General features: G+C 44.0%; 1 protein-coding gene across 1 annotated transcript; it reads right to left on the reverse strand.

Annotated features, from left to right (window-relative positions):
- Positions 1-702: 702 nt before the first annotated feature.
- On the reverse strand, positions 703-27,369 carry CCNB3 (cyclin B3). The gene is made up of 12 exons (XM_036740212.1): positions 27,284-27,369; positions 19,680-19,839; positions 17,738-17,821; positions 15,679-15,782; positions 13,990-14,146; positions 12,950-13,048; positions 9,392-9,484; positions 7,633-7,770; positions 6,854-7,009; positions 5,563-5,712; positions 5,104-5,234; positions 703-2,517 (listed from the first exon to the last, which is right to left on the reverse strand). Exons 2-12 carry the CDS (start codon positions 19,800-19,802, stop codon positions 2,442-2,444), a joined length of 1,311 nt encoding a protein of 436 aa, XP_036596107.1. The 5' UTR covers positions 19,803-19,839; positions 27,284-27,369; the 3' UTR covers positions 703-2,441.
- Between the last annotated feature and the right edge of the window lie 203 nt (positions 27,370-27,572).

Here is a 27,572-nt window from a genome sequence, read left to right on the forward strand (position 1 = left end):
CCATTCCCTCCCAAGGAAGCCTGTCATAAGGTTTCACCCTACCCAGGAACACGGTTCCTGCCATGGTCCATGCGAGGAGCAATGGCACTTCGACATCCTTCCACTACTCTTAACCAGCTTCCCCAGAGCCCCACCATGCTCTTCAAGAGACCAAAGAAATCACTGTCCCTTCTCTATTCACACCCAAGCCAGGTTGAAATACAACTTCAGATCCCCTCCCAAGTCAACTGACTTTCTCCTGTGTTATTTCCTCCTCCCTCCGCCATCCAGATGAACTAACTTACAAAGGAATATCATAATTTACTTCTTCCTTCCCTCAAGTTTTGCCTCTTTAGGCTTCCCTTAAATCTTTGGCCTGTGAATCCCACTTTGTTAAACAGTGTTATTGACTGTGACCTAAACAATAACCTTGCCCCTACAAGCATGAGAGACTCTGGTAACTAAGTACAGCTATCAAGAAGAGACTTTCTTGTCCCTTTCTAGACTCTTTTGCAGAATTCCAATTTGGAATTCTTTTGTTGAAAATCCAGCTTTTTCCCCTGATTGGGCTCAGCCTGCAGGATGTTACTTTGGGGTACTTGCCCCTTGTCTTTACATTACACAGTAGTTACACTCGTTAAGTCAAGTCCCACTGCCAAAAGGTAGTCAGAAGGTAATGGGATTTGGGGCTAAGACTGCTAAAAGGACTAAAGTACTGTTTTTCAAACTTCTTTTATTAAATTTCAAATAAATTTTTATGCCAAAACATACACTGAAACATCAATAGTAACAATCAAAGGCCAATACACAGAACCCAGGTGTAAGGGGGCTACTAAAAAAAGCCACAGTGCAGATGTCTCTCTTTATCACCCTAGGAATGAGAAAGAGTTTCGTGAAGGGGAAGACACAGAGGGTGAGAGCTCTACTGGACTAGCAGAAAAGTGGGTAAAAGCAAAAAGGCTGCTGTGGACAAGTAGATATCTGTGAGGCAACAGCCCCAGCCCCCTTAGAATGCAGAGTTGGAGGAAGGGTGCAGTGACACTTTGGTGGACCACTACAGAAACATCTTTGAGGGTCCACACCCCTCTCTATAACACAGCCTTTCTCACCCCCTCCAGTGTGGCTTCTGAGGCCAAAGAACAGAGCAAAGCCTGGGAAGCAGGTGCTTCAGTTGTACATAAATGATAGCTGCCCCTAAGCTATCAGCCAAGAGGTTAATGTCAGACCACTTGAATGAAACGGCACCAAACTAACCACCCCCTGTAATGAGTCTTGGCTTTACTATTATCATTTCCAAGCTTCTGGCCTCAAGCCCAGCCTAATTCTTTAGCCACTCATTGTGCCTTAGCACCTCTAGCAGAGGGACATAAGGAAAGAGAAGGAAAATCAGGCCAGATTTGTTCCCTATTAACACAAAAGCACAATTACTTCAAAGCTGCTCTTCTTAAGCTTTCTCATCCTTGAGGATGGAAAAATGATGTGTCTACTAGGCCTATCTACCACTAGGATTTTGAGGCAGTGGCACGATCTGAATGTACATCTTCAATCCCTATCCCCCGTGGGTACTGAGGGATGGCCTGTGGCATAGATTTTTTTTCAGCCATTAAAGATAAATATCAGAAGGCACAGATCAGTTCAAAGTGTTAGCCAACACCTGCCACAACTCAAAGGCCTCCACAAGCACCTCTGACCAACACATTAATGACATCACATACATACATATAAAATGGAGTGGGAAAAACAAACATAAATTGACAATTCACAGGTAGGCTGGGAAAGGGTGCTTTGCACCCCCCTCCCCAACCTACCCATTACTCAGCTTCCTTAACTACCAACTATAGGAATTCTTTCTAGCTACTAAAGGCAAAACTGCAGAAAAAGGAGAGTAGCTCCTTATTCTATATATTCTATAAGCAACTAAAGATTGTTCTGCAAATGCAGAAAAGCACCAGGTAAAGCACAGGGTATCGTGGGCACTGCTGGCTGCTCCAATTCTCGAGGCTATTTACTGGGCATGGAAAGTTCTCTCAGGCGGGGCTAGAAGGCACCCTTGAACTCGGTATCCGAGTAGCAATACTTCCCCTCCTTGAGTAGTGACTAGAGATTTATAGAAGCTAGAATAGGGCAGGCCGTGGGGACAACTAGCAGCAGGAAAGGAATGGCTTATTCCCCAGGGAGGGTAGGAGGCTGGTTTTTACCTTCTGACACCTCACCTGCCCCTGGAGAATAAGAGAGGAGGGGAGGGAAGGCACTTAACAAAATTTTATTTAGTTTCTAATCAAAACATTGGAACTAGTTCTTCTTAAAAAGTGTAGCTTTTTCTTAAAATGACATGAGTTCAGACAGACAGAAAGGGACAAACATGTTGACAAAGAGGAGGAGACAAAGACAGTACAAAATATTTACAGTCTATTTACAAGGCTAGCCTCAGGGCTTCCCCACATGGATCCCTGCTTGGTTCTTCAGACTGAGTTCTTCAGAATCTCCTCCAGCTTCAGCATGTCCAAGGTAGGGGTTTTAGCAACTTCAAAGAAAACTCTGTAAGAATTAGGGGAGGCAGGAAAGGCAGTTCAGAAATCACCAAAGATATTTCAAACTTGATTTTTCTAGCAGTCTGTCAGGCTTTAGTTTCCTTCTTTTAACATTTGTTTTAAATTCGCCCAAGTCGAATATGAAAGGTTCTGGCATAATTAAATAGTTTATATACCTAGTTCTTACCATGGTACATTTACAAAAAAGGATCATGGACTAGGACAAAAATAAACATCCTTTTCAGACCATAACACAAAAATAATAATAAAGGAAAGAGAAATAAAAGATACAAGCCTAAAAGGATACATCACAGAAACAAAATTATTCTAAAGAGGATAATTCATTTATATGAAAGACTGTATAAAATGTAGAACTATAACAGGGCCCTTCTTTAATATGATCCAAAGTTTCTAAAAGCAAGAGCTCTGCAATGGAGAAACACAAACTTTCCAACAAATACGAGTAAAGCAAGAATATGCCCCTTTCTCACTATTACGTGACATAGTTCTAAAAATGACAGCTATAGCTGCAGACTGAGGGAGATGCAAGGTCGTATCGCTGACAGAGAGAGAACAAAAGCAAAGAAAACTCAAAAGAAGTAGGAAAGAAACTAATAATCCAGGCAAATAATCAGTAAAGTAGCAGAGTACAGAACAATTGACAAGAGTTAGCATTTCCATTGGACCAGCAACCAAAAACAGCTACGAATGACATACAGAAATGTAAGTTACAAAATGCTTTATAAACATAAAGCAGGCAAGGAATCAGACTGTTAGTAATTGGGTCACGTCCAAAACACCAAAGTAAAGATTTAGTCCTGTACCAATTCAACATCCGATGAGCTACAGTACAAAGCCTGAGGAATAGAAGGCCTCAAATGTCAACAGAAATAATAGGACAAAAAAGGCAAATGAAGGTGATACCAGATCTCAAACTATACTGCAGAGAGTGATAGTAATCAAAACTACATTTTTGTTAAAGAAAAAAGGGGGGGTAAAGAAAAGTCAATCAGAGATTAGATCACATAAGACTATGTACAATCAAACACAAGAGCCCAGTGTTCAACAGATGACAAACTAGATGGGGAAGAACATCTTCTTTGACCCAAACTGCAGGAAAACCAGAAAAGTTTTCTAGAAAATAGAATTTAGAGCACCATATACTATCAAAAGCTCTAAAGGGATTCTGAACCTCCATACAAAAAGTCACATCATTTAAAAATTCAAGAACAGAAGAAAGATACCTTTTCCCTCATCAGTAAAATGGGGATAGGGCCATTGCCAGGAACAAATGAAATAAGCACTTTAACACAGTGCCTAGCACATAGTAGGTAGGCACTTAATGTTTACCAATTGATAATATAAGTAAAAGAGTGCTTCACTAACCTTAAAGCGCCGTATATATTAGCTGCTATTTACTACTACTACTACTACTACAACATGCAAGCACTGGGGATGAAGACAAATAAAAAACACCAAGGCAACCAGAAGAAGAGAAACTTGATTGCAGGAAAAATCTTGGTTATCAAATAGCTCTGATAAAAGTATATCAACACACACACACACACACACACACACACACACACACACACACGTAAGGACCAAGAGCCGTTCTCCACAAACAGTCAAAGTATAAGAACAATTATTTCTCAAAAGAAAATATCAAGTACCCTATGAAAGAATACTGAGGCCCCAATCATGAGAGAAATGCAGATTAAAAACTGAGGTTTCACCAACTGGCAAATATGATGAAAGACCACAAAAGCAAGCACACTCAGTGAGCGGCCCAACAGAGCCAGAGGAGTGACTACGATGGTCGGAGGGTTTTGGACTCAGACAGTCCACTCTATACCCCAAACAAAGAAGAGACCACAATGAAGACCTCGGCTATACCTACATATGTCTATATCTATGTATACATAGCAATCTTTTTTGTGGTAGCAAAAAACCTAAAGAAGTGAGTGCCCGATCGCAGGATGGCAAAAGTTCTACAAATACTACAGAACAACATCATTGTGCCACAAGAAACAAGAAATGAGGATTTCAAAGAACCATGGGTTAGACTATATGAAAGATAGTTGAACCAAAACAAACATACGAACACACACCCAACCAAAATGTAGTAAATGGAAATGCTGACATACTGCTAGACAGATTGATTAGAATGACTCATCTTGATCCCCGCCCCCAAAAGAAATACATATCCCTCCTTCCTCTCCATAACAAGGTGAGTACCTAAGGGTACAGAATATTTCATCTAAAATTAGCTAGAGTTGTTTTGGTTGGAGGATTCAATGATTATTTACTAACGTTGGGAAATTGTCTTTAAAGAATAAGGGGGGGTGTCCCAATGAGCATGAAGGGAGCAGGCTTAAAGACAGGAAGGCTATATTCCTTTTAAGGAGACAGTTGTGTCCATGTGACAGACTTTGAGGGTAGTAACTAGGATTATACCTACCCTGAGCTCCCTTCACTGTCTACTCCACTGATTAAAATCAGAAAAGAAGGTTCAAAAGGAATAACATCTGGAAGCCAGAAGCATCTCCAAAACCTTAAGTCAACCCTTTTCCCAGGAGAGAGCCCAGCTTCTTACCTGTGAGAGTACTTGGTACGCACGGCCTTGAGTTTGTCATGGCGCTGGTAAGTCAGCAGGAAGTTGAGTCTCTTGACCAAGGAGAAGAGATCTGTGCTCCGGTATCCACTATAATGTTCTAATGTGGGAGTCTAGAGTAAGCAAGAAGAGGAGTCTTTGTGAGCCCAAGGGGGGTGGATGTGACCTTTCCTAAGCCACACCAGGGACACTGCCTGCCCCACATTCAAGTCTCCTCACTCTGTGCCCCAAAGGCCTCTCTTGCCAATTACCATGTAGACCCTTTAAACCTCTTCTGAGTCTTCTCCCACTCAATCAGTTCCTAGCTTGTGGTGAACTTTGGGTATTGGCATATTTGGGGATATCTGGATGTTGAGAATTTAATTCCCTCTAGGTTTGTTTTGCTGTCTTCTGCCTGACCCAGAAATGTAGCCTGCCCTGTGCTCCCATCCAAATGCTTACCCATTTTCCAACATTCTTCATCTTGAGAGCCAAGAAGAAACAACTAGCAGCCAGCTTTGAGGCTCTCTCCTGGACATAGTCATATTCTTGCAGAGTCAACTCACAGATGAACCTGGCCAAGGTCAGGGTCTCCATGTTGACGTGGGCACACTAGAATTAGGGCCAGTAAGAGAGAGTGTCACATTTCAGGATATAATTAGATAGAGCATGTCCAAAAGAAAATGATGAAGAGGTGACTCAAAACCATGCCACAGGAAGATACAGGAAGACGGATTAAAGAAACTGAGGACATTTAGCCTACAGAAGGTAAGGCTTGGGGTGCTGGGGAGACCATTTTTATAGTCTTTAAGTACTGAAGAGTTGTCATGTAGAAGATGGCTCAAGGGATTAACTAGGAGCAAGAGACAGAAACTGAAGAGAGGAAGATCTTCACTCAATAAAGGAGCTACTTCCTAACAAATTGAGATATCCCAAAGTGGACTGCGCCTCCTCAGAGTGGGGAACATCCTCCCTCACTGGGGGTCTACAAGCAGTGCCTGGAAAACCTCTGTCAGGGATTTTGCAGGGGGAATTCACGTTCACGTGAGGGTTGCTCTAGAGACCCTCCGAGATCCCTTACATCGCTGAGATTCTGTCCCCACCTGTCAATTCCAACAAGAAGAATCTTTCCTTCTCCTTGCCTGAACTCTGCCCCAAGGGCCTAGAATTGGCATGTGGCAAGCTAAAGGTACCTTTCCAGTCCATAATGTATAGAATGGTTTGAGGATTAGCAATGGCCCTAGGCAAAATTACCCAGAAGACACTCCTACCTTGCACCCTTCTCTCCAGCCTCCTAGTGCTCATACTGCTTTCTGAATAGTAATAGTTAGCATTTATATACCACTTTTAAGGCTTGCAAAATGCTTTACAAATATTTCATTTTATCCTCACAAGAACCCTAGGAGATAGGTGTTATTATCTCCATTTAACAGATGAGGAAACTGAGGCAGAGAGAGATTAAATGACTTGTCCAGGGCCACATAGCTACTAAGTGTCTAAGTGTAGATTTGAACTCAGGTCTTCCTGACTTCAGGTACAGCATTCTATCCACTGTGTCACCTAGCTACCGCGCCCCACCCCCCCCCACCTCTGCGCCCTGTATGACACTCTCCTGAAATGTTGTCATGTCCTGGCTTAGGTAGTTTGGGAATGAAGAAGCTGCCCCTAATCTTAGAACCTCCCTTTGTCAAATGGCAGAAGATCCACCTAGGGTAGAGAGAGGTCTGTGTGACCTATGATGATTTCCTCTCACCTTGGCAAATCTGCGCAGGAAACGATAGGCAATAGGAATGTTAATATCAAAGTTGAGGGTGTGGAGGATGTTGATTTCCATGGAAAGAAGCTCCTCTCGCTGATAAGCATCATCACAAATATACAGGAAATCATCTATGCAGGGTGGGCAACGTTCCTAAAGGCAAAGTGAAAATCATTATATGGGAATAAGATAGGGCCTATCCCCTTAGGTTAGGGTGCTCAAAAGAATGAAGAGAGAGGTAGGAGAAAAGAAATTCCTAATTCTTGGCACAGGCCTTCACAGACAACTCTGAAAACCACTAGTTGACCTGAAAGACTCATTAGAAACAAACACCTTTTGAGTGCCTTAGAATGAGGTATTATTTCTTATTCCAAAGCCCTAGAATTTCTTATGCCTAGCTGAAGAAAAGGTCAGAAAAAAACCAAGAAACTCAGTCACTACCTAAAAACCTATATGGGAACAGATATGAGATGGCAGCAAGCCTGCATTGGAATCATCCTACTTGCATGTACATGCCTATGACATACATCCCCCTCCCTCGCACCTCACCTCAGAAGGAAGTTTTGAAGGATGTTGGAGACACCCAGGAAATGGAACAAATTCCAACCCTTACAACACTCAGTTTATAGCAGCTTAACACTAGGCTCTCTTCCTGGGCAGGGCAGATACAGAGTTTGGTGGGCTTAAAGAAGGCACTCAGGCCTCTCTATTTCTAGGTAAGAAACAGTTCACATGATGCTTCTCTCAAGGTTCTATGATCATACTCAGGGACTCACCTCAAATTTTGATGCAATCAGGATAGCAGTGGATCCAATCAGCTGTAACTTGTCCCTTAAGCACACCATTTGCATTAAGTAGTGATCCACCAACTTCACTGCCAAGTACAGGGTCTCATGGGTCAGCTCAAAGTTCTCCTGAAATAGGAGACAGCATATCTAAGCCCAATATGGTTTCCTCTGTCTTCCAGGCTGTTTCTAGCTGCTTTTGGCTTCCTGCTACCAGCTGGTACATACACACTCAAAGTATGTAATTGATAAGACCCAAAGAGGGCATGGCTACAAGTCAGAAATCAGACAGGCCTACACTTCTTAAATAAGAAAGAGTTGGAACAACAAGGCTGGGAAAATGAGCAGAAAAAAGGCAGCCCTTTCCCTAGGAGGCTCCTCCCAGGGACCCAGCCCAAGGGAACCTCTAGTTGGCACCTAAGCTAAGAGATGCCATAAAGGCCTGGATCTGGGAAGCAGTCAGCCAAGTGCCACAGTTACTTACCTCAATGCTACAGAAGGGAAAAGGTTGTGAAAAAGAACAAGACCTAGCTTCTCCCCATCATAAAACCCACAGCCCATAGTCCAATGGCACCATAGCCTTTGGAAGATGCTACAACTCTGGGCCATAAGAAAAGAATGTGGGGTATCAATTTCTAGCAATTCTAAGAAGCCCTGAACATTACATTCTGTCTTTTACCCTAACCTTGCCAGCATCTGTGGTAGGACAGGGCAATAACATCGTAGATGGAAACAACATGACCACGGTTTACAGCCAAGGCCTAGCAGTCCACAGTATTATCCTTCTACTTAGGCTCTTCCCTTCAAGGCTTGACTTCAGTTTTACCTCTTCGATGAAGCTTATTCAAGCACCTCAGGCCACAATTCCACACACATACACACCCCAATTCTACAACAATTACATGTTGTCTTGTTATTTAATTTTTCTGTTTCTATCTTATCTCTAAACGGATTTTAAGTCACTTGAGGGTAGAACTGTCCTCTACACCAAGGAAGAATTGCTGTGGCTAAAAAATTCATTACCATGCAACCAACCTAGTAATAAGCTTCTCTGACTTTAACTAGGCTACTTCTTGGGAAACAGACAGTCTTGTCAGTGGGCCCAGCTTGGGAGGATCTGCCATAGACTTAAGTACTCAGGGTCATCCTTATGCCACAATCAGGCAAGGAAGCATATATGACTATGGCATCAAAGGACCAAGGGAGTCTTAGTTCTGTCATTTTCTTTGTGACCTTGAGCAAGTTAGCCTTTAGATCTTAATTTCATAATCCCTAGTTGGAAATAACTACCATGCTCTCTATTTCAAAACTGGCTAGGATCAAATGAGAATGTATGAGAAAACATAAAGTTCCATTGAAATAAGGGATTATTCTTTAAATCTATCAAACTAGTGTGCTACCTTCCCTACCCAAAGCTCAGAGGCCTTTTGCCAAAGACACTGTTTGATAGAGACGGATTTCAGGAGCCTGAGGAAGGCCCCACCTCCCAAACACTCTTCCCTACTGAAATGTAAATCCTCCTGGAAGTCATCACATCAAGCCCCCATCAGACATTTTTGTGAAGAAAGGAGCCTGGAAAGGAAGGCGTTGAGAATAGGTTTTATGGGGTATAGGAGAAGAACAACATGTATATAGCAGGGAGGGGCCAGGCTTGCTGCCTACCTGTTCCTTCTAAGATGGGCAAAGAGGAACAGCGATCCCTATGGCGTCTCTTCCCACAAGTCTCCCTGTCAGAGGCTGCCAGACTCACCTGCACCTCCACCATCCAGTCCACCAAGATGGCTCTCATATCCTTGCTGATGTCATGCTGCTTGACCATGTAGTTTGAGATGGGGAAGATCTCCTGGTAGTTAAGAGGAACAAAGCTGATTCTATCTGTCACGAGAAGAGAGGTTAAACCACACAGCTACTACCTCCCTCCCTCTTCCTCCCTGGATCCAGGTGCTACCTGAAAGGGCCCTTAGATCTTTAGTCCACATCTTCATAGGAAAGGGACACTTTTATTTTTAGAACGTGTTATGTTCAGAATCAAATGATAGGAGAGCATGGGACGATGCTTTGTGAAAGTATAATTTCCAAGGAAAGATATCTCCACTAAGGGACCAATGAAACCAAAGAAAGCCAATGCCCCAAGCCCCTGCACAACTGTGCCAGTACAGGCTGGGCTGAAGTAGAAGACCAAGAGTGGAAACTTCCACATACCAGCCCCTTTGCCTCTGGGCTTTCCTTAGTTAGTTATTTCTGCAAAGAGAAGACTAACAGATTATTCTCCCCTTTACCAAAAGTCCAGCTGGAGGCATAGCCAAGATCCATCTGTTCCAGCTGGGGAGACAGAAGAAAATTGGGAGCTGATAAGAAACGTTAGTTGACTTATTCAAGAACATACTTTGTGCTAGGCAGTATGCCAAGAATGGGGATACAAAGAAAGACAAAAACATGATCCCTACTCTCAAGGAGCTCATTTTCTAACAGAGAAGACAACATGCAAACAATTATGTATAAACAAGATCATGACACAGGATAATGGAGACAATTTCAGAGGGAAGGCACTAAGATTAAGAAGGATGAGAAAAGCCTGCTAGGTAGGCCTTCAGTTGAGACTTGAAGGAAGCCAGGAGATGGGAGATGAGGAAGAAGAAAATTCTAGGCATGTGGGACAGGCAGAGGAAATGCTTAAAGTTGGGAGTTGGCATGGTTTGTGTGAGGACCAACCAGGAGAAGACTAGCAAGGCAGGAAGAGACCAGGTGGAAAAGAGCTTCAAAAGCCAAACAGAGAGGTGACATGGCCTGACCTGTACTTAAGTAAAATCTATTTGAAGCTAAGTGGATGATGGACTAGAATGGAGAGAGATTAGATATGTTACAAAGGTAGAATCAAAGACCTGGCAACTGGGAGGGTCAGCCTTGCTGCCTACCTGTTCCTCCTAAGATGGGCAAAGAGGAACAGTGATCCATGTGGCGGCTCTATGGGAGGTGAGAGTGAGGAGTTGAGGGAGACACCTAGGTTTCCAGTCTGAGTGACTGGGAGGAAAGTGAGGCCCTTGACAGTCATGGGGGAGAGGAGGGGCTTTGGAGGAAAAGATAATGAGTTCAGTTTTGGACACTGTGAATTCAAGATGTCTAGGAACATCCAATTCTGGATGTCAAATAGCCAGCTGGAGATGTAAGGTCAGGAGAGAAATTAGGGCTAGATAGATATATCAGCAAATCATCTGTACAGATGACGACGATCGCTAACACTTACACACTTTACAATTATTATGCCATTCGATCCTCATAACAACCCTGAAAGGGAGGTGCTGTTATTTTACAGATGGGCAAACAGAGGCAAACAAAGTTAGATAACTGGCCAAGGGTCACAAAGCTAGTAAGGAGGCTGAATGTGAACTCAGGTCTTCCTGACTGCAGGTCTGGCGTGCTCTCCGCCGGATCACCTAGCTGCCAGATATGATGATAGAATCCATGAGAGCTGATGAGACCACCAAATGAAGTAGCAAAGAGGGAGAAGAGAAGGTCTAGGAGAGAGTCTTGGGGAACACCCACAGTTAGTGGATACAACCTTGATGAAGGTCCAGTAAAGGAATTTTTTACATATACTTCAACTAAAACAACATATAGGAAGAGATCAAACGCAGAAGCAGATAAGAAAATACTGATGTCTTCTTACTAAGCCAGACATTAAACAGATTTGCGATAATGAAAAAAAATGTTACTCTTCTCACTAATTTTTTCTTTTGGAAATGTAGTTGTTTTCCCTATAAGATGTTATTTTAACATCTAGTGTTATTTTAAATGAACTAATAATTTTAAAATCTTTATAAAAAAAAGGAGACTGAGCAAGAGTTGTAAGATAGGTAGAAAGAGAACCAGGAGAGAACAGGGTCAAATCAACCTCGAGAGAAGAGAGTACTTCCAAGGAGTTGGGGAGTGACTGTCAGAGGAGAATCGAGAAAAGGGCATTAGATTTAAAATGAAGAAAACCCTGGGAACTTTGGGGACTGCACCTTCAGTTGAATGATGAGGTTGGAAGCCAGACTGCAGACAGTTAAGAAGAGAGAAGAAAGGAGAGGCACCAGCTGTAGACTGCCTTGTGGAGGAGCTCAGTCACAAAAGGGAGACGTGACAGCAGCTAGTAGGAATGGACGAATCAAGGATGGGGAAGAAGAGGGGACATACGAGATGTAGCCAGTAGATAAAGACTGAAGATTAGCGAGAATGGGGATCACAGAAGCGGAAATCTGCTGGAGAAGGGATAGCATGCAATCACTTGCGTATGTAGAGGGATGCTCCCTGGCAAGGAGAAAGGCCACCTCCTTACATGAAACAGGGATGAAGGAGGACAGAGCGAAGGACGATGTCTTAGTAACGGGAGATGAGGAAGAAAAGAGGGAGCTCTCGGCAAATAGCCTTAAACTTTTCAGTAAGACATGAGGTAAGATTCTCAGTCGAGAGGGTGGGAGAGAGGGAGCCATAGGAGGTTTGATGAAAACATTTGGAAAAACCAGTGTGATGAATGGGACAGAGTCAATTAGAAAAGTGTAAAAGGACTGCCTTGCCATGGTGAGGGCCTAGCTGAGATTATGAAACATAAATTCCTAGTGGACCCAGTCACGTGGTCTTGTGATGCTCTCCAGTTTTGTTCAGCAGTGAGCAAATAGCAGAGGGCAGTGGGTAGTGAGCTTGGCAGAGAAAAATCAGCAAGAGAAGGAGGGGGCAAGAGCCTCAGGAGTAGAGGACAGCATGGGGCTGAACTGGTTCACCAAGGGGTCAAGATGGGGAAAGAAGAGAGAGCAGAACATAGCAAAAGCAGGAGTGACAGCCTGGAAAAGGACTGAGGGGTTGGGGGCCTGGAGGTCATGGTGAAGATAGAGAACAGAGTTGGGGGTTGCAAGGCAGAGGACGAAGTAGAACAACAACAGATTATGATCGGATAAAGGAATTATCCCATTAATGAACAGATTTGTGAACATACTGAAAGAAGAAAAAAAATTCTAATAATCAGGCAAAAATCAACAGATACTGTTTTATACACATGTAGGGCATTCGTGCACTGCAGAGAAAGAATAGATTGCCTACGACAGCCCCAGACGTGAGGTCTGGAACTTGGTCCTTAAGCTATAGAGCTCGCTTCTCTTCTTGGTGTTGCCTCCTTGCTTCTAAAGACAATGATTTTACGGGTCCTCAAAGGTTTTCAATGTCTTCAATTTACAGGCTTGAGAAGAGACATGGGACAGTAGTTAAGAAAAAGGTAACACGTTCCCCTTTCTATAACGTCACCAGGCTCCTCAACCACCTGTATATCACATACCTCTCTCTTTCTCATGTACTTGAAGATTTCCTTGGCATATTCTGTATTGGTATATGGGTCCTCTTCAACTTTTTCAATATTCTCCATCCCAGACATCTGCTGGAGTCACCAGAAGGCTCCATCAGGAAGAGATAGTTCTCAGGGAGGCTTAGAAATGTACCAAGTATGATGCTTTTTCCCTGCCCCACCCTTCTCCTAAGGTACTTCAAAGTCTAACCCCTTAGCGGGGTCAAACCTGAACTCCTCTGAAGTGTGGAATGGGTCACAATGCCTAGTAACTACTGCTCTGGAGACTTAGTAGATGTTTAAGCTGCTCAAAGAACTCCCTCCTTGGGCATGCCTGCTGTACCACAGGAGATGGCCACGTCTTTGGGGGAAAACCTACCAGGACAGGATGCTTTGATGCTGCTAGATCAGCCTACCCAGTGGATTTTGTGCCCAGGAATCCCATCTGTCTCCCTTCGTTGCTTGCTAGAGTTTAGTCTATACCTTTTGGTGGAGTCAAATGTACTTCCTAACTGGCTTCTTCCCTTTCCCAACTTCAGTCTCCTCCCACCTTCTAAGTCTTCTCTTCTACCACTATTCTAGGGATAATACAGGTAAGTGCTCCTTGATCTTTATGCCAATTGATCAGGAATCTATTATTGCTGTTGTCTAAATCTGATTAGACTCTGTATGCCCCTATGGAAAAGAAACATACCCTCCCTCTCAAACCCTATTTAGTATCACTCAGTGGGTGCTTAAATATTTATCGAACATACTTATCAATAACCAAGGATCTAAGGGCAGCCTGATTTGGGGGCAAATTTGTACCAGAAGACAAGGAACATGGTCTGTTGAGCCCACATCTTCAGTAGCCCCTCCCAAAAGAGAGTGCTTCGTCCACTGGCCTGTGGACAGACTCAGATGTAATCTTAAGCAATATCATCCAGTCTCCTAGAGCTCCATGCTTGCTTTTCTGAGACATTTCATGGATGCTCCAAAAGGTTTTATTTAGTCAAGGAATAAGAAAAAAAGGGGATGAGGGGAAAGAAGAGTACCTCACTCGGTTCTGGTTGACCTGCAGCTGAGGCCCCTTCAACACTGGGCTCTTTCTTCACCAGCACAGGCTCCTCCTCCTGAACAGGCATGAGTCCTTCCTTGACAGTGGGCTCAGAGTTAACAGAGGCCTCCTCTGGAAGGGATTTGGGTCCAGACCTGTGGAAGAAACCAGAGCTAGGACAAACTGTCCTAGGAGCCTTGGCCACTGTCTCATTGGGAAAGAGCATGAAAGGCAATTTCAGACGTTGTTTCTCTCTGTTTTTGGAAGGAGGAAGGCAGGGCAATTGGGGTTAAGTGACTTGCCCAAGGTCACACAGCTAGTAAGTGCATCAAGTGTCTGAGGCCGGATTTGAACTCAGGTCCTCTTGATTCCAGGGCTGGTGCTCTACTCACTGTGCCACCTAGCTGCCCCAGATGTTGTTTCTTAAGGAACCTGACTGGGAAAAGGGTCTAAGCCTCAAAATGCAGACAAATCTTCTCTAAGCTCCCCCCTCCCATGGTCACCATGCTAAATAAATAGGCCAGCCAACAGAATGGGCAGACTCTGACAGAGGCCTGTAACCTCTTTGTAATTTTTATTTCTCCCCACATTTTATGATTTCCCATGGCAGAGAAGGAGACATGCATGGAGAGCTCAAGCAGTGAGTGGTGAGAAGGGCATGACAGGCAGCAGAAAATGCCTTGGATCAAGTAAGGCTTCTTGTTCTACAAGATAAAGAAGGGGCTGATGGTATCTAGGCCGAAAGTAATAGATGCCAAGCCTTCTCTGGTTATGCTCTTCAAAGCCAGAATTCAGGGCTGGTGACAAATGGAGCCCAAGTTTAGAAATCTCAACGTGAAAAGAGTCATGGAGAAGGAAGATACTAAAAGATTGTAGGAGCAGGAATCCTGAATACAGAAGGAATCCAGGCAGATGTGAGTTGTGACATGCAAAGAAGGCCCTGCCAGACCAGATAGAAAAACAGCCTCCCTAATAGGGCCTTGCATAGAGTAGAGACTTAAACAGTTTGTTGAGCTGAAATACCAGGCGGAATCCTTAATCTACACGCTAGCACCAGATCAAGTTCCAACCCATGTGGAGAGTCGAACAGCTAATTTGGTCTGCACTGCCCAGCAGACAACACGGACTAGAGTAGATTGAGATCAAATTGTGGTGCAGGAGGCCAAGAATATAATTATGGGTAGAAGATATAAAGCAATATGGTCCCTTCAGGGGAAATGTTAATGGCCAGGGCAGAAAAATAAAGCAGCAGAGATCAAGTTAAATAAAAGTTGGAGGGGTGAGGGTAGGGAGAAGAATCACTAATCTGACTGGGTAAAGTGGCTGGCCATCAGGACAGTTCTAAGACCCTTTGTACATCAGGGCTTTTAGACAAAGGTAGAGACCAAGAAGTAATTCAAGAACAGGAATGATTAGGGCCAGTGAAAGAAGGATTACTTTCTAACAGCAAAAATCCAGCTTCTCTCAGAACCTTTGATTATTTTCTGCAAGCTTTCTGAAAAATTAAAATTGCCTCCACTCTCACAAATGGTGAGTGAATTCCCAAGAGGTAAGCACAAAGCCCTTTGCCCAATTTCCACAGTCAACTTGGGCACCTAACATAGGCCCTAAGGTCAACATGACACACACCATGAAGAAAGGATGCCATCCCCTAAACTTCTGCTGACACAGGGCCTTGTTTACCTACTTTTTCAAGTTGATCTCCTTGTTTCTGGAGAGCTCCTGAGCCGCTTCGCTCCTAAGTACCTTCTTAGCAGTACCCTTGAGCACCTCCTTCTTAGACTGGTGAGCCTGGAAAAGAAAGTAAACAGAACCCTTGCAATTCCAACAGGAAAACTACTCCTCTCAGTGAAGTTTGAAGTTCAATAAGGAAGTATAAGTAACACTTAGTTAGAAACTACATCTTTTGAAAAGAGCTCTCTACATCCAAAGAAAGAACTATGGAGCTCTCTTTCTTTTGGTTCTGTTTCTTCTTTCTCATGATTCCTTCCATTGCTCATAATTCTTCTTTACAACTTGACTATTGCGTAAATAAGTTTAATGTGAAGACGTATGTAGAACAGATATCGGATTCCATGCTGTCTGGTGGGGGAGGGGGGAGGGGAGAGAGGGAAAGAAAATCTGGAACTCAAAAACATGCAGAACCAAGTGTTGTAAACTAAAAATAAAAAATCTTAATTAAAAAAAAATACTTAAAAAAAGAAAATATATCTTTATCATGTCCAATTCAAACAACTGTCAAGCTAGTTAGCTACCAGGTTTGGGGTAGCATTCTGGATCCTTTAACCTACTGGCCAAGAGGTAGGAGGGAATGAAATCCCTACTTATACCACACAAAAAAGGACAGACAACCAAGTTCTACTACCATGGCCCACTTCTGAGGTTAATTAATTAAACTACTAACTCTACCCAGATAAAGGTTCTAGTTCCTTCTCTTCTGGTTTGAGACTACTTGCTACTCAAGGTGTCATCTTACCCCATTGTCCAGGCTGGGCTAACAAGGCACAAGGTGGAGAATCTCAGCAGGTCCCATTAGGCTAACCACTAATGTTTAAATTAAATCTTTTTATTATACTAGCAAGAGCAAGAATTGACCAAATTGCTAAGGTTAAAGTTAGAGGAAAAACAAAGGCCACTAGGCTGCAGGGGCCTCATATGTAACACCAGTTGAAGGGGTCAAAGAAACAGATTCATCATCCCCCATGAGGAAGTTACCTACCTGCATACCAACAAGGTAGAATTCGAACTTCTGGCCTCATAACTCTCCCTGCCTACCCTTTTCCATTATACAAGGATCAGAAGGACATCCAGAGACATGCCACTGTTTATGTCCCAGAAGTGCAAGGCTTGCCTCTGAGAGGTAGTTTTATAAGAGGGGACCTTACATAATCTGGCTCAGCTGAAGCCCTTAGACTCCCCTCCCCTATATGTCTGCTCAGAAATCACAAAGGGACCAGATATTTCTAGGACTGTCCCAGAAGAAGAACCCCCATAATTGCTATGGAGGATACATTCCCCAGGCTCCCTTTGTACAAACTTCTACCTGCTAAAGTACCCTGAGCATTCCCTAGAGCAGGGCTTCTTCACCTTATTTGTGGCAATCATCTGGTAAACCCTTCTCCAAATTAAAATAGGATTATCAGAATATTTCTTTCAGATATTTTCAAGGACCCTAGGTTAAGAACCTCTGCCCTAGGGAGATGTCAAAATGTTACAATATCAGCTTAGTACTTCTACTTAACTGGAAGCAGGTAAACTAAGTCATGTGCCCTTAGAAGGATTGTGATGATGCTGCTTAAAGTCCAGCAGTTCCTTTGACTGCTGAACCCCCAGGTGTATATCAAGTGGCCCAAGTTGGATATGTTGACAGGACATGAAGATTCCAAAATAAGGCCACAGATTCCAAATGCAGCATGGCACCTATTCTATGTGATAAGCTATCACGGGGAAAGGAAGGACGATGCAACAGAGAAAGCATTCCTCCAATGCCCTCCCTGCCGCACCCCGCACCCCCACCAAGTGCTCTAAACTTAAATCTAAGCAAAGTTATCTCAGAGCCCTGAGCCTGGTTTGACTCCGTAAGCATACAAAGACCCCACTAACACTTAGTTCAAAACAGGAGGGGAGCCACAGGGCTAAGGGCAAACCCATCTAAACTGGACAGCAAAGGTGCTAATTTCCAGCTGCTTAGAGGCACAGAGTTCATCAGCCATTACCTGGTTAGAAGACACAACCAGGCTACTCACATTGGTGAGATCTCCAAAAGCTGACCGCTTTTTGGGTGCTCCCTGTGGTGAAGATGGTGATCTCTTTGCCTGGCTATTTTCCTCCTGTTGGAAAAGAAGATACGGTAAAAATATCTGGGGCCAGCCAGCGCAGAGATCCTTGTTCACCTTAGGATCTCAGGAAACACACTGGAAACACGACAGAAAAGCAATGTTTACACACCCAAGGACACACACACCCAAAGGAGGCCATCACTGGCTAAGTGGACACAGCATGTCAGATCTGACAACCAGAAGCCCTAGTCAAAAACAACTCAGAGTAGGGGAAAATTGCCTTTGATATCCTTTCCCCACTTATTTTTCCTTACCTTTTTCCAATCTCCTGGTACTAGTTTCCACATGCTGTGCTAGGCCTATCTTCCGTGCTCTGAAATGAGCCTTCCTTCTCCACCCCCCCACTCCCACAATTCCTTTCTTCCCTCCCCCACTCTGGCAGCTCTACACAGATAGATTATCTGATTAAAAGAATTCAGAGTAAGGCATAAGTAATAGACCTAACATTTTGAGGGTAAGCAAGAAATGACTTAACACAGAGTACTTTACAAACCTTCAGGTGCTATATAAATGCAACTTGATGATGTTCAATGGGAAGCACACTGGGCTAATGTCTGTAAGAAGCACTTAGCACACAGTAGGTGCTACATAAATGCTAGCTATTATTAATAATAATATTGTTATTATAGTACGCCTAGATCAAACCCTTTAATGAATGGATCGCATAAAGCCCAAGAAGATCAATGACAGAGAGGTCTAATATATACTAAGATATTTATAGGAGCATTCTTCGAAACAACAAAGAGCTAAGGGGAAAGTGAGTGGGCACTGTTTGGGAGATGGTTAAACATATGGCAGTGAATGAATAGAACAGAATGCTAGTGCAAGGCTGTAGATGATAAACAGGGGAACTCAGAGAAACATTGGAAAGCCAGCATGAACTGATACAAAGCAAGCCAATCTAGACCAGTTTACAGCATGACTACGGTCATGCAAATGTTTCCTTGATCAGAATTCAGGCTGTCCCCAAGAGCTAAAGTTCCAGAGTTCTGGCCATTGAACACACAAGGGTGATGGACTGCAGGTGCAGAAAGGTGCATACGCCATCAAGCACAGTTACTATATTGGCTCAGTTTTTGTTAAATTGTTTTTCTTTGTTGTAAGAGAGGTGTGTGTGTGTGTGTGTAGTGCACAAAGGAGAGCTTTGATTGGGGGAGGGGTGTCCGGGTAGTGAAAATGATGCCCTAATAATAATAATAATAATAATAATTATAATAATAAATATTAATAGCTAACATTTCTATAGTGCTTATTACATTACAGGCACTGTGTTAAAATGCCTTACAATTATTTGATCCTCACAACAACCCTTGGAGTAGGTGCTATTATCCTCCCCATTTTACAGATAAGGAAACTGAGGCAAGCAGCAATTAAGTGACTTGCCCAGGTCATATAGCTAGTAAAGGTCTGGAGCTGGATTGGAATCCTGCTCTTCCTGACTCCAGATTCAGCACTCTATGCACTGGGCCACTTAAGCTGGGTCAATTGAACATTTAAAAATGCACAGAAGAGGGAAGGAAGTTCAGAGACATGCAAACAAGCAGGACGATTTTGGAACTATCATGTTAAGTTTATTATATACTTATATGCCAACAGATGCATAGTTTTATATACAAACCTCTTTTTCTGTCCTTCTTTACACGTGAAATAATATTTGTTAATATCTGTCAAGTTCATAAAAAGCCATTTTTAAAAAGTGACCAATCTAAAAGACAGAAAGCATGAATAAAAAATAAAGCACACACAGATGTGGGGGGAAGCAGGGTGTGGCTTCAGTGAACAGACTCGAGGGTAGGGAAAGAAGAGCAAAACAAGCATCAGTAAGAGCAACAACTGGCTCCTAGCTAACCTTGTCTGCTTCTTGGCTCTCCACGGCTCTAACTGCTTCACCTCTAGTATTCTCCATGGCTTGAGCTTTGCTGGATCGGAGTCCCTTGCCATTGGCAGATCTGGAGCCTCGAGGCACTGGCATCTCCCACAGATTCAGCAGTTGCTCCCCCACAGTCCTGCTGTAATCAGAAAGACACAGCACCCTTTAGGAGAAGCTTCAGAGGCCCTTGGAAACGGTCATCACTGAGCTAAAAGATCCCAGCTCTTCCCTGAGAATGGATTATTATCCCTGGACACTGGGAATCCATATCTATGAGACACAGAGTTATAGCCTTCAGTACTGAGCCCAGAAACACAACTGATGATTTAATTATTTTGAAGGAACTGCATAAGAACTCACACTAGCAATACACACTGATATCATCTAGCACCAGTCTCACTTTGCTCAGACTGAGTCCGCTTCTTCTAAACAACAGTGTTGAATGGGATAACACAACATTTAAAACTTGGTATTCAGAAAAAACAAAGGAGACAAACTGTTGAACAGACACCAAGGCACTGTCACCTTGGTTTTTTTGTCCAGCTACGTTTAGACCTTCTGCAGTGCCTGGAATATTTGGAGCCTAGCTTATTTTCCTTCAGAATTTCTCCCACCCCACCCCTGGTCTCTCTTGGAAACCATTTATGAGCTACCAATCTATTTCAAGCCCCAAAGTTAACCACACCAAGTTAGATTGGAAGGGTCCCTTCCCTTCAGCTGAGAACAGTAAAAGGAACTCTCCCACTCACCAAAGCTCATCTATATGACAAAGAAGATACTTCAAAACGGAGATTCTACTGCCAGATCTCCCAGATTATTTTTCCACAGAAGATAAGGGGAAATTTTATTAAAGTCACTAAGCAGCCAACAAAGTGTTTATCTGTTGGGGGTAGGAGAACAGACCTAACCCACCCCCACCCCATTCCCCTGACTTTGAACCTGAACCTACACCTGCAGGTGGCAGCATTCCCATCTGCCCCCACAGCTACAGCAGCACTCCTCTTTGGGTCCTTGTCCTGTCAAGCCCATAGAGCCTGGCATGGATTTCAGCTTAGGAATGCCAGCAACACGCACCAAGGTTGCATTTGTATAACAACATGTCAGTGAAAATGCAGGAACACTTAGATAAGGTACAAATGGTTAAAGTTTGCATAAAGTTAATACAGGGCACCCCTCCCCACTAAGGGTGCTGGTGTTGACATTTGACGCCCTCATGGAGAAAGGACAACAAAACTACCGAGCTGAAAGGAGCAAATGGCAGGACCCCCAACCCTTAAAACAGGGGAGACATTTCTCGAAGTATAAAATAACAAACACAAGGGGAGCCAAGATACTGGAGTAAAGCCAGAAATTTGCCCCTTGAAACATCTTTAAAATGACACCTCAACATGAGTTGTGGAGCAGAACTGACAAAAGGCCGGGGTACCAATTTTCCAGCCCAAGACCCTTTACGAGGCCAGCAGGAAAGGTCTGTTTCACTGGGGTGAGAGTGGAGTGCAGCCCAGGCCAAGCCCCAGCAAGGCAGCAGTCCTTGGGGCATGTGCATGGGGGGCTTCAGGAGCTCTCAACCCACAAATGGTAAGGTAGTCACACAACTACTCTGAAGGTTACAGGGAACCCTTTGTTGACACTGGGTCTCTGTTGAGTAATTCCCGGTCACAGTCCCAGGGCGAGGAGGTAGCACTAAGTGACGCAGCATTTGTGGCCCCAGGGGAGTGGGGACCCTAGTCACAGTTCAAAGGCAGAAAAGAGTGCTTGTGGTTGCTCAAAGACCAAAGTACAGACCAGGAGAGCAGTGACCACATCTCTCCTTACATCATGCTACTTTGGAAGAAATGAAATCTTATAGACCATCCCCTCTCCCCCTCCCCGCCTTCCAAACTAGCTCTGAAAACAGCAGCATGAAAAACCTGAAACTTGGGACAGTGCCCTCTCCACCCTAGGAGCAGAGCCCAACTTTAACATAAAGTTAAAAGTCAAGAAACAGAGTGATAGATGAGCAAACTATGAAAAAAGAACCTGACCATAGAAAGTTACTGTGGTGACACAGAAGATCAAGACAGAAATGCAGAAGACAACTAAGTCAAAAAAACTACATACAAACCTCAAAGAAAATATGAATTGGTCACAGGCCCCAAAAGAATTCCTTGAACAGCTCCAAAACGATTTTAAAAATCAAATTTGAGCAGTAGAGGAAAAACTGGCGAAGAAATGAGAATGATGCAAGAAAATCATGAGAGTCAATAGCTTGGTAAAAGAGGCACAAAAATTCACTGAAGAAAAGAATTCCTTAAAAAGTAGAATTGGGCAAGTGAAAGCTAATGACTCCATGAGACAACATGAAACAAAATAAAATTAAAAGAATGAATGAATGCAAGAAAATGTGAACTATTTCACTGGAAAAAACAACTAACCTGAAAAATAGATCCAAGAGAGAATTTTAAGAATTAATAGACTACCTGAAGGCCATGATCAAACTGACATCATATTTTAAGAAACTGTCAAGGGAAACGGCCATGAAACCAGAGGGCAAAATAGAAATTCAAAGAATCCACCAATCACCTTCTGAAAGAGATCCCCAAATGGAAAACTCCTAGAAATATTATAGCCAAATTCCAGAGCTTCCAGGCCAGAGAGAAAATACTGCAAAGCAGCCAGAAAGAAACAATTCAAATTTATGGAGCCAGAGTCAAAATTACACAAGATTTAGCAGCTTCCACATTAAAAGATCTATAAACTGACATCTAAAAGTAAACAGCACAAATATTAAATGCATCCTTTTCAGATCATAATTCAATAAAAATCACATTCAACAAAGGCCTGTGGAAACACTAAAAACATAGAATATGATATTCCAGAAGATGAAGAAGCTAGGATCACAACCAAAAATAACCTGCCCTCAGCAAAACTGAGTATAAGCCTTCCAGGGGGAAAAATGGACATTTAACAAAATAGAGGACTCAGAGCTGAATAGAAAATTTGACTTTCATATATAAGACTCAAGAGAAATATAAAAAGGTAAACATGAAAGAGAAACCATAAAGGACTTAATAAGGTTAAATGGAAGATGGTACTTGCTCATTATTAGGGCAGTTAGAAGGAGTATACTTAAGGTGTTACTATGATAACTGGATGATTGCAAAAAAATTAAAGCATGAGAAAGAGAAATGCATTGGAACAAGGGAGAGGGAGAATAGAGTAAATTATCTCACGTAAAAGAAGCTCCAAAGGAAGAGCTTGTACAGTGGAGGGAAGATGGGGAAGGTGGCCAACAATACTTTAAACTTATTCTCATCGGAATTGGCTCAAAGAGGGAATAATATACACAGTAAGTTGAGTATAGAAATCTATCTTGTCCTACAGGGAAAGCAGAAGGGGAGGAGCACCACAGAAGGGGAGGCATTAATAGAAGGGAGGGCAGATTGAAGGAGGCTGTAGAGAGAAACTAAACACTTTTAAGGAGGAATGGGGTGAAAGGGGAGAGAGAGAAGGATAAAGAAAGGGTAAAGAAAAGATAAAGGGAATAGGATAAAGATAGAATAGAGGGAAATACAGTTAGTAATCATAACTGTGAATGTGAATGGGATGAACTCACCCATAAAACAAAAGCAAAGAGCAGAGCAGATGAAAAACCAGAATCTGACAAAGTGTGGTTTATGAGAAACACACCTGAAGGAGAGAAACACACACACAGTAAAAGAAAGAATCTGGAGCAGAATTTACTACTCCTCAGCTGATGCAAAAAAAAAAAAAAAAAAAAGAGGTAGCAATCATGATCTCAGAGAAAGCAAAAGCCAAAATAGATCTAATTAGAAGAGATAATCAGGGAAACTACATTTTGCTAAAAGGTACCACAGACAATGAAGTAACATCAATACTAAACATATGCGCCAAATGGTATAACACTCAAATTCTTAAAGGAACAGTTAAATGAGTAGCAGGAGGAAATAGACGGTAAAACTATACTAGTGGGGGACCTCAACTTTCCCCTCTCAGAGCTACATAAATCTAAGCAAAAAGTTAACAAGAAAGAAGTTAAGGAGATGAATAGAATTTTAGAAAAATTAGATATGATAGAGCTCTGGAAAAAACTGAATGGGAATAGAAAGAAATATACCTTTTTCTCAGCAGTACATGGCACCCACACAAAAACTGGCCATGTATTAGGGCATAAAACCCTCACATCCAAAAGTAAACAGCATAAATATTAAATGGATCCTTTTCAGATCATAACACGATAAAAATTATATTCAATAAAGGGCTGTGGAAACCCTAAAAATTAATTGGAAACTAAACAATCTAATCCTAAAGAACAATCTCAAAGAAGTGGGGGCAGGGGGAGAAGGAAAAACAAAGCCCCAGCAAAAGATAAAAAGTAATGCGATTTCAAATCTTGAGGGTTTGAATATTAGATTCTAACCCTCACCAGGTTAAAAAACAAAAACCCAGAATAAATCCAAGATAAGTGAGTCAGAAACTAGAAAACTCTGTTGGGACAATGTGTCCAGCCCCAATGGGGCATGGGCTAAAACCTTATGGGCCACAAGGCAAGCCAAACTAGGCTCACTGCACTGCTCCTCTACTATCCTAACTAGGCCACTCCACATTATGACTGCCCTGGCTTAACTTGGGGCAGTTATGTTGTCCACTCCGGAAACAGCCAAGAGCCAGGGCCCCTCGCCCTCAACAGCAGCCTGTAGTGGGGCAGTAGGAGCTGCCAACAAGCCAAAGACTCACATTCAAAGGAAAAGCACATGAAAAAACAGGTGACAACAAACCCAATAAAAATAACCAAAAACACCACCAAAAATCGGCCATTTTGACTGGGTTTTGAAGTTCCCAAAGCTTTTTACCTTGGGTATCTCGATTCAATAGTCATTTTAGATGAGGAAAATGAGGCTCCAATAGGTAAAGTATGACTTTGAAATAAGGTTGAAGGTTGAAGGAGTGAAAGGAAAAGGGGCCTAACTTTCTAGGCTTCTCTTTATGCCAAGGGCCCCCAACTTCGGTGTTTGCCCAGCCACTGAGGGAGTGAGTGAGTCAGTGAGGATTTGTACAATGCACAAATGGGTGGGGAGAGAAAGACAGGTGAAGAAGAGGGGAGGGGAGCTAAGGAAAACTGAAAAGAAGGGGAAGAATGCAGAGATTAAAAAAAAGGGATCAGGAGGCAAACTGAGGTAAAAGTACAACAGGCTGAAGAGAGGAAATCGGAGAGGAGGAACAGGGTAAAGTAAGAATAGGGAAGAGAGGAAAAAATTGAGTGAAGAAAGGCAGAACAACTGAGGAAAACATAGGATAATGAGACGTAGGAGAGGTGAGGAAAATGGGGTAAATTAAGGCAGCAGAGCTGAGGTAAAACTTGGGTGAATTAAGGCAGGAGAACTAAGGTGAAATGGAGCAGAGACATGCAGGGGATCTAGGAAAGAATGGGACAAAGAGAAAGGGGGAGCTAAGATAAAAATGGGATGAAGCAAAGAGGAGGTGAGGTAAAAATAAGGAAGTAAAAAAGGGAATTCAGGTAAAAGTGGGGTGAAGAAAAGATCTGAGGGAGAAGGGGGTGAACAGAAGGGGAGAGTGGGGTGCAAAATGGAGCAAAGATGGTCAAAATAGAGCAACAAGAAGAAGGGGTAGTGAGGTAATAAGAGGGTAAAGGGAAGAGAGGATCACACATAAAAAGAGAGTGAAGACAGAAAGAACAGCAGAGGTGAGAATCAGAAGAAAAAAACGGGAGATGAAATCCAAATTGGGCAAAGTGAAGGAGAGGTGAGGTGCAAATCAGGTGAGAAAAGAAGGGAAACTGAGGGAAAGGTGGGGCAAGGTAAAAATGAGGGAAGGAGGTAAACATGGAGCAAAGTAGCTGAGGCAGATATGGGGGGAAAAGGGGAAGAAGGAAACATGAGATGAAGAAAAGATGGGGAGCTGAGGAAAAAAGGAGGGAAGAAAAGAAAAAGAGCTGCAGAAAAATGGAGAAAGAACAGGGGAAGGAGGTAAAAGGGAAAAGAAGGAAAGCTGGGGCCACAACGGGGCTGAATGGAAAGTGAAGGGAGAGGAACGGAGGTGAAAAAAGAAGGGAAACTGAGGTAAAAATGGGGAGAAAAGAAGCATAAGAGGTAAAATTGGGAGGAAAAGAATGAAAACAGGTAAAAATGAGGAAAAAAGGGAAGCTCAGGTAAAATTAGGGAGAAAAGAAGCGAAACTGAGGTAAAATTGGGGGGAAAGAAGGGAAACTGAGGGAAAATTACGGAGAAAAAGGGGAAACTGAGGTAAAAGTAGGGGGAGGGAAACTGAGGCAAAATTAGGGAGAAAAAGGGAAACTGAGGTAAAAGTATAGAAATAAGAGAAAGTGAGGTAAAAGTGGGAAGAAAAATGGAAAACTGAGGTAAAAGTGAGGAAATATAAGAGAAGCTGAGATAAAGAAAAGATGAGAAACTGAGGTAAAAGTGAAGAAAAGGGGAGACTGAAGTAAAAGTGAGATCAAGGGAGGCCCAGCACAGCCTTCCCTGCCCATCTCACTAGCTGCATTTTCCACTGTCTCCCTCTGCTCTCAGCCTAAGCTTTCCTAAGCCCTGCCGTGCAACGCCCCGTCTCGCCTCTAGGCCTGGGTCTCCGGCCTTCACTTGAACCTCGAGCCTCTACGCCTAGTTTCACCAGAGCTGGCAGCAGACGCTCCTGACAGAAGCCTGGTCAAAGCTCATTGGTTGTTCAGGCAGGGGGCGTGGCTTAGTAACAGGAAGCGGGGGAGCGAGAGGCAGCTGGTAGGCGGGGCTTCGTGCTCCCTAGGGGAAGCGAGGGACGGACTGTCTCCTGGGGATTTGGTGAGTGTACCTCGTGCCAGGGGGGAGTGGGACAGCGAGGCAAGACAGTTGTTCCTTGGCTACTATGGGCGCGGCGGGCCAACTGCGGACCTGGGTTGGCCACTCTTTGCAGGCTGGGGTTTGCGGGGTGCAGAGCGTGCCACTAAGCGGCGAGAAGGGGGGGGGTGGTATTTCTTTATGGACAATAGTGGGCGGGGCCTCGTGCCTCGAGAGGGAGAGAGGGGTTGCTCTTAGAGAACTAGGAGGCGGGGCCTCGTGGGTGCGGTGCTATACTTGGAGGACTAGGGGGCGGGGCCTCGTGCCATGCCGGGGGCGGGAGGGGGGAGGCTCTCGCGGAGGAGGGGACTGGCTGTGGGTACCACGTGCCCTGAAGCCGCGGGTGTTACGCGAGGTCAGGGTCTCGTACGCCACCGGCAGCTCCGGAGACTTTGCAGGGCTTTGGCCTCGTTTCCCGCAGGGGGCGGGGTCTCGTGTCCTGCCGAGTAGGGGGGTTTGTTTGGAGGATTTCGGGAGGCGGGGCCTCCCCCCTTGCTGGGGAAGCCTAGAGCTCCACCCCAAGAGCCTCCAGGAGGTACGCGCAGCAGAAGGGGTCCTCGGGGCCCGGCGCAGACCGCCAATGGGCAGTGAGTCGGGGCACAGGTGGCGGGTCCCCTGGGCAGACGAGCACACCGGTTCCAAATGACAAACGTCAGGAGCTCAAGGTGCCGGCTGCCCGACTCAGCGGGCCCGTACCTCCCCTCCCCGAGTCCCGCAACCCGGCCGCCTTACCTGCCCAAGGCTCCGGCTCCCCGATCCTCGGTACTAACGAGGGCAGCCGCTGCTCCGTTACCCCGCTGGGAACCCGCAATGTGCAGAGCACCGCTCGCGCTCGGGAAGCAATTTTGAAAACTGCCACCGGGGGCCAGAGCCCTCCCGCGATTGGTCTTCAGCTAGCCAATCCGCGCGCCGGAGCCGCAGTGCGGTCGCCTGGGCCCAGGCGGAGTCGCTGGGCTTTTTAAAATCGTGCTCAGCAGCCAATGGGACAAGGGCGTGAGCCGCAAGGGGCGTCCCCAGCGAG

The sequence above is a fragment of the Trichosurus vulpecula genome, chromosome X, assembly GCF_011100635.1.
Source record: "Trichosurus vulpecula isolate mTriVul1 chromosome X, mTriVul1.pri, whole genome shotgun sequence".
NCBI classification, from domain to species: domain Eukaryota; kingdom Metazoa; phylum Chordata; class Mammalia; order Diprotodontia; family Phalangeridae; genus Trichosurus; species Trichosurus vulpecula.

What these genes read in the sequence shown, in the direction of transcription:
- CCNB3 (XM_036740212.1), bottom strand. Translation starts at nt 19,802, where the DNA reads ATGCCAGTGCCTCGAGGCTCCAGATCTGCCAATGGCAAGGGACTCCGA. An exon ending in GTCAACCAGAACCGAGTGAG is followed by an intron (nt 13,049 to 13,989) that starts GTACTCTTCTTT and finishes TGGTGACTCCAG; the next exon opens with CAGATGTCTGGGATGGAGAA. An exon ending in TCCTGCGCAGATTTGCCAAG is followed by an intron (nt 5,713 to 6,853) that starts GTGAGAGGAAAT and finishes CCCTAATTCTAG; the next exon opens with TGTGCCCACGTCAACATGGA.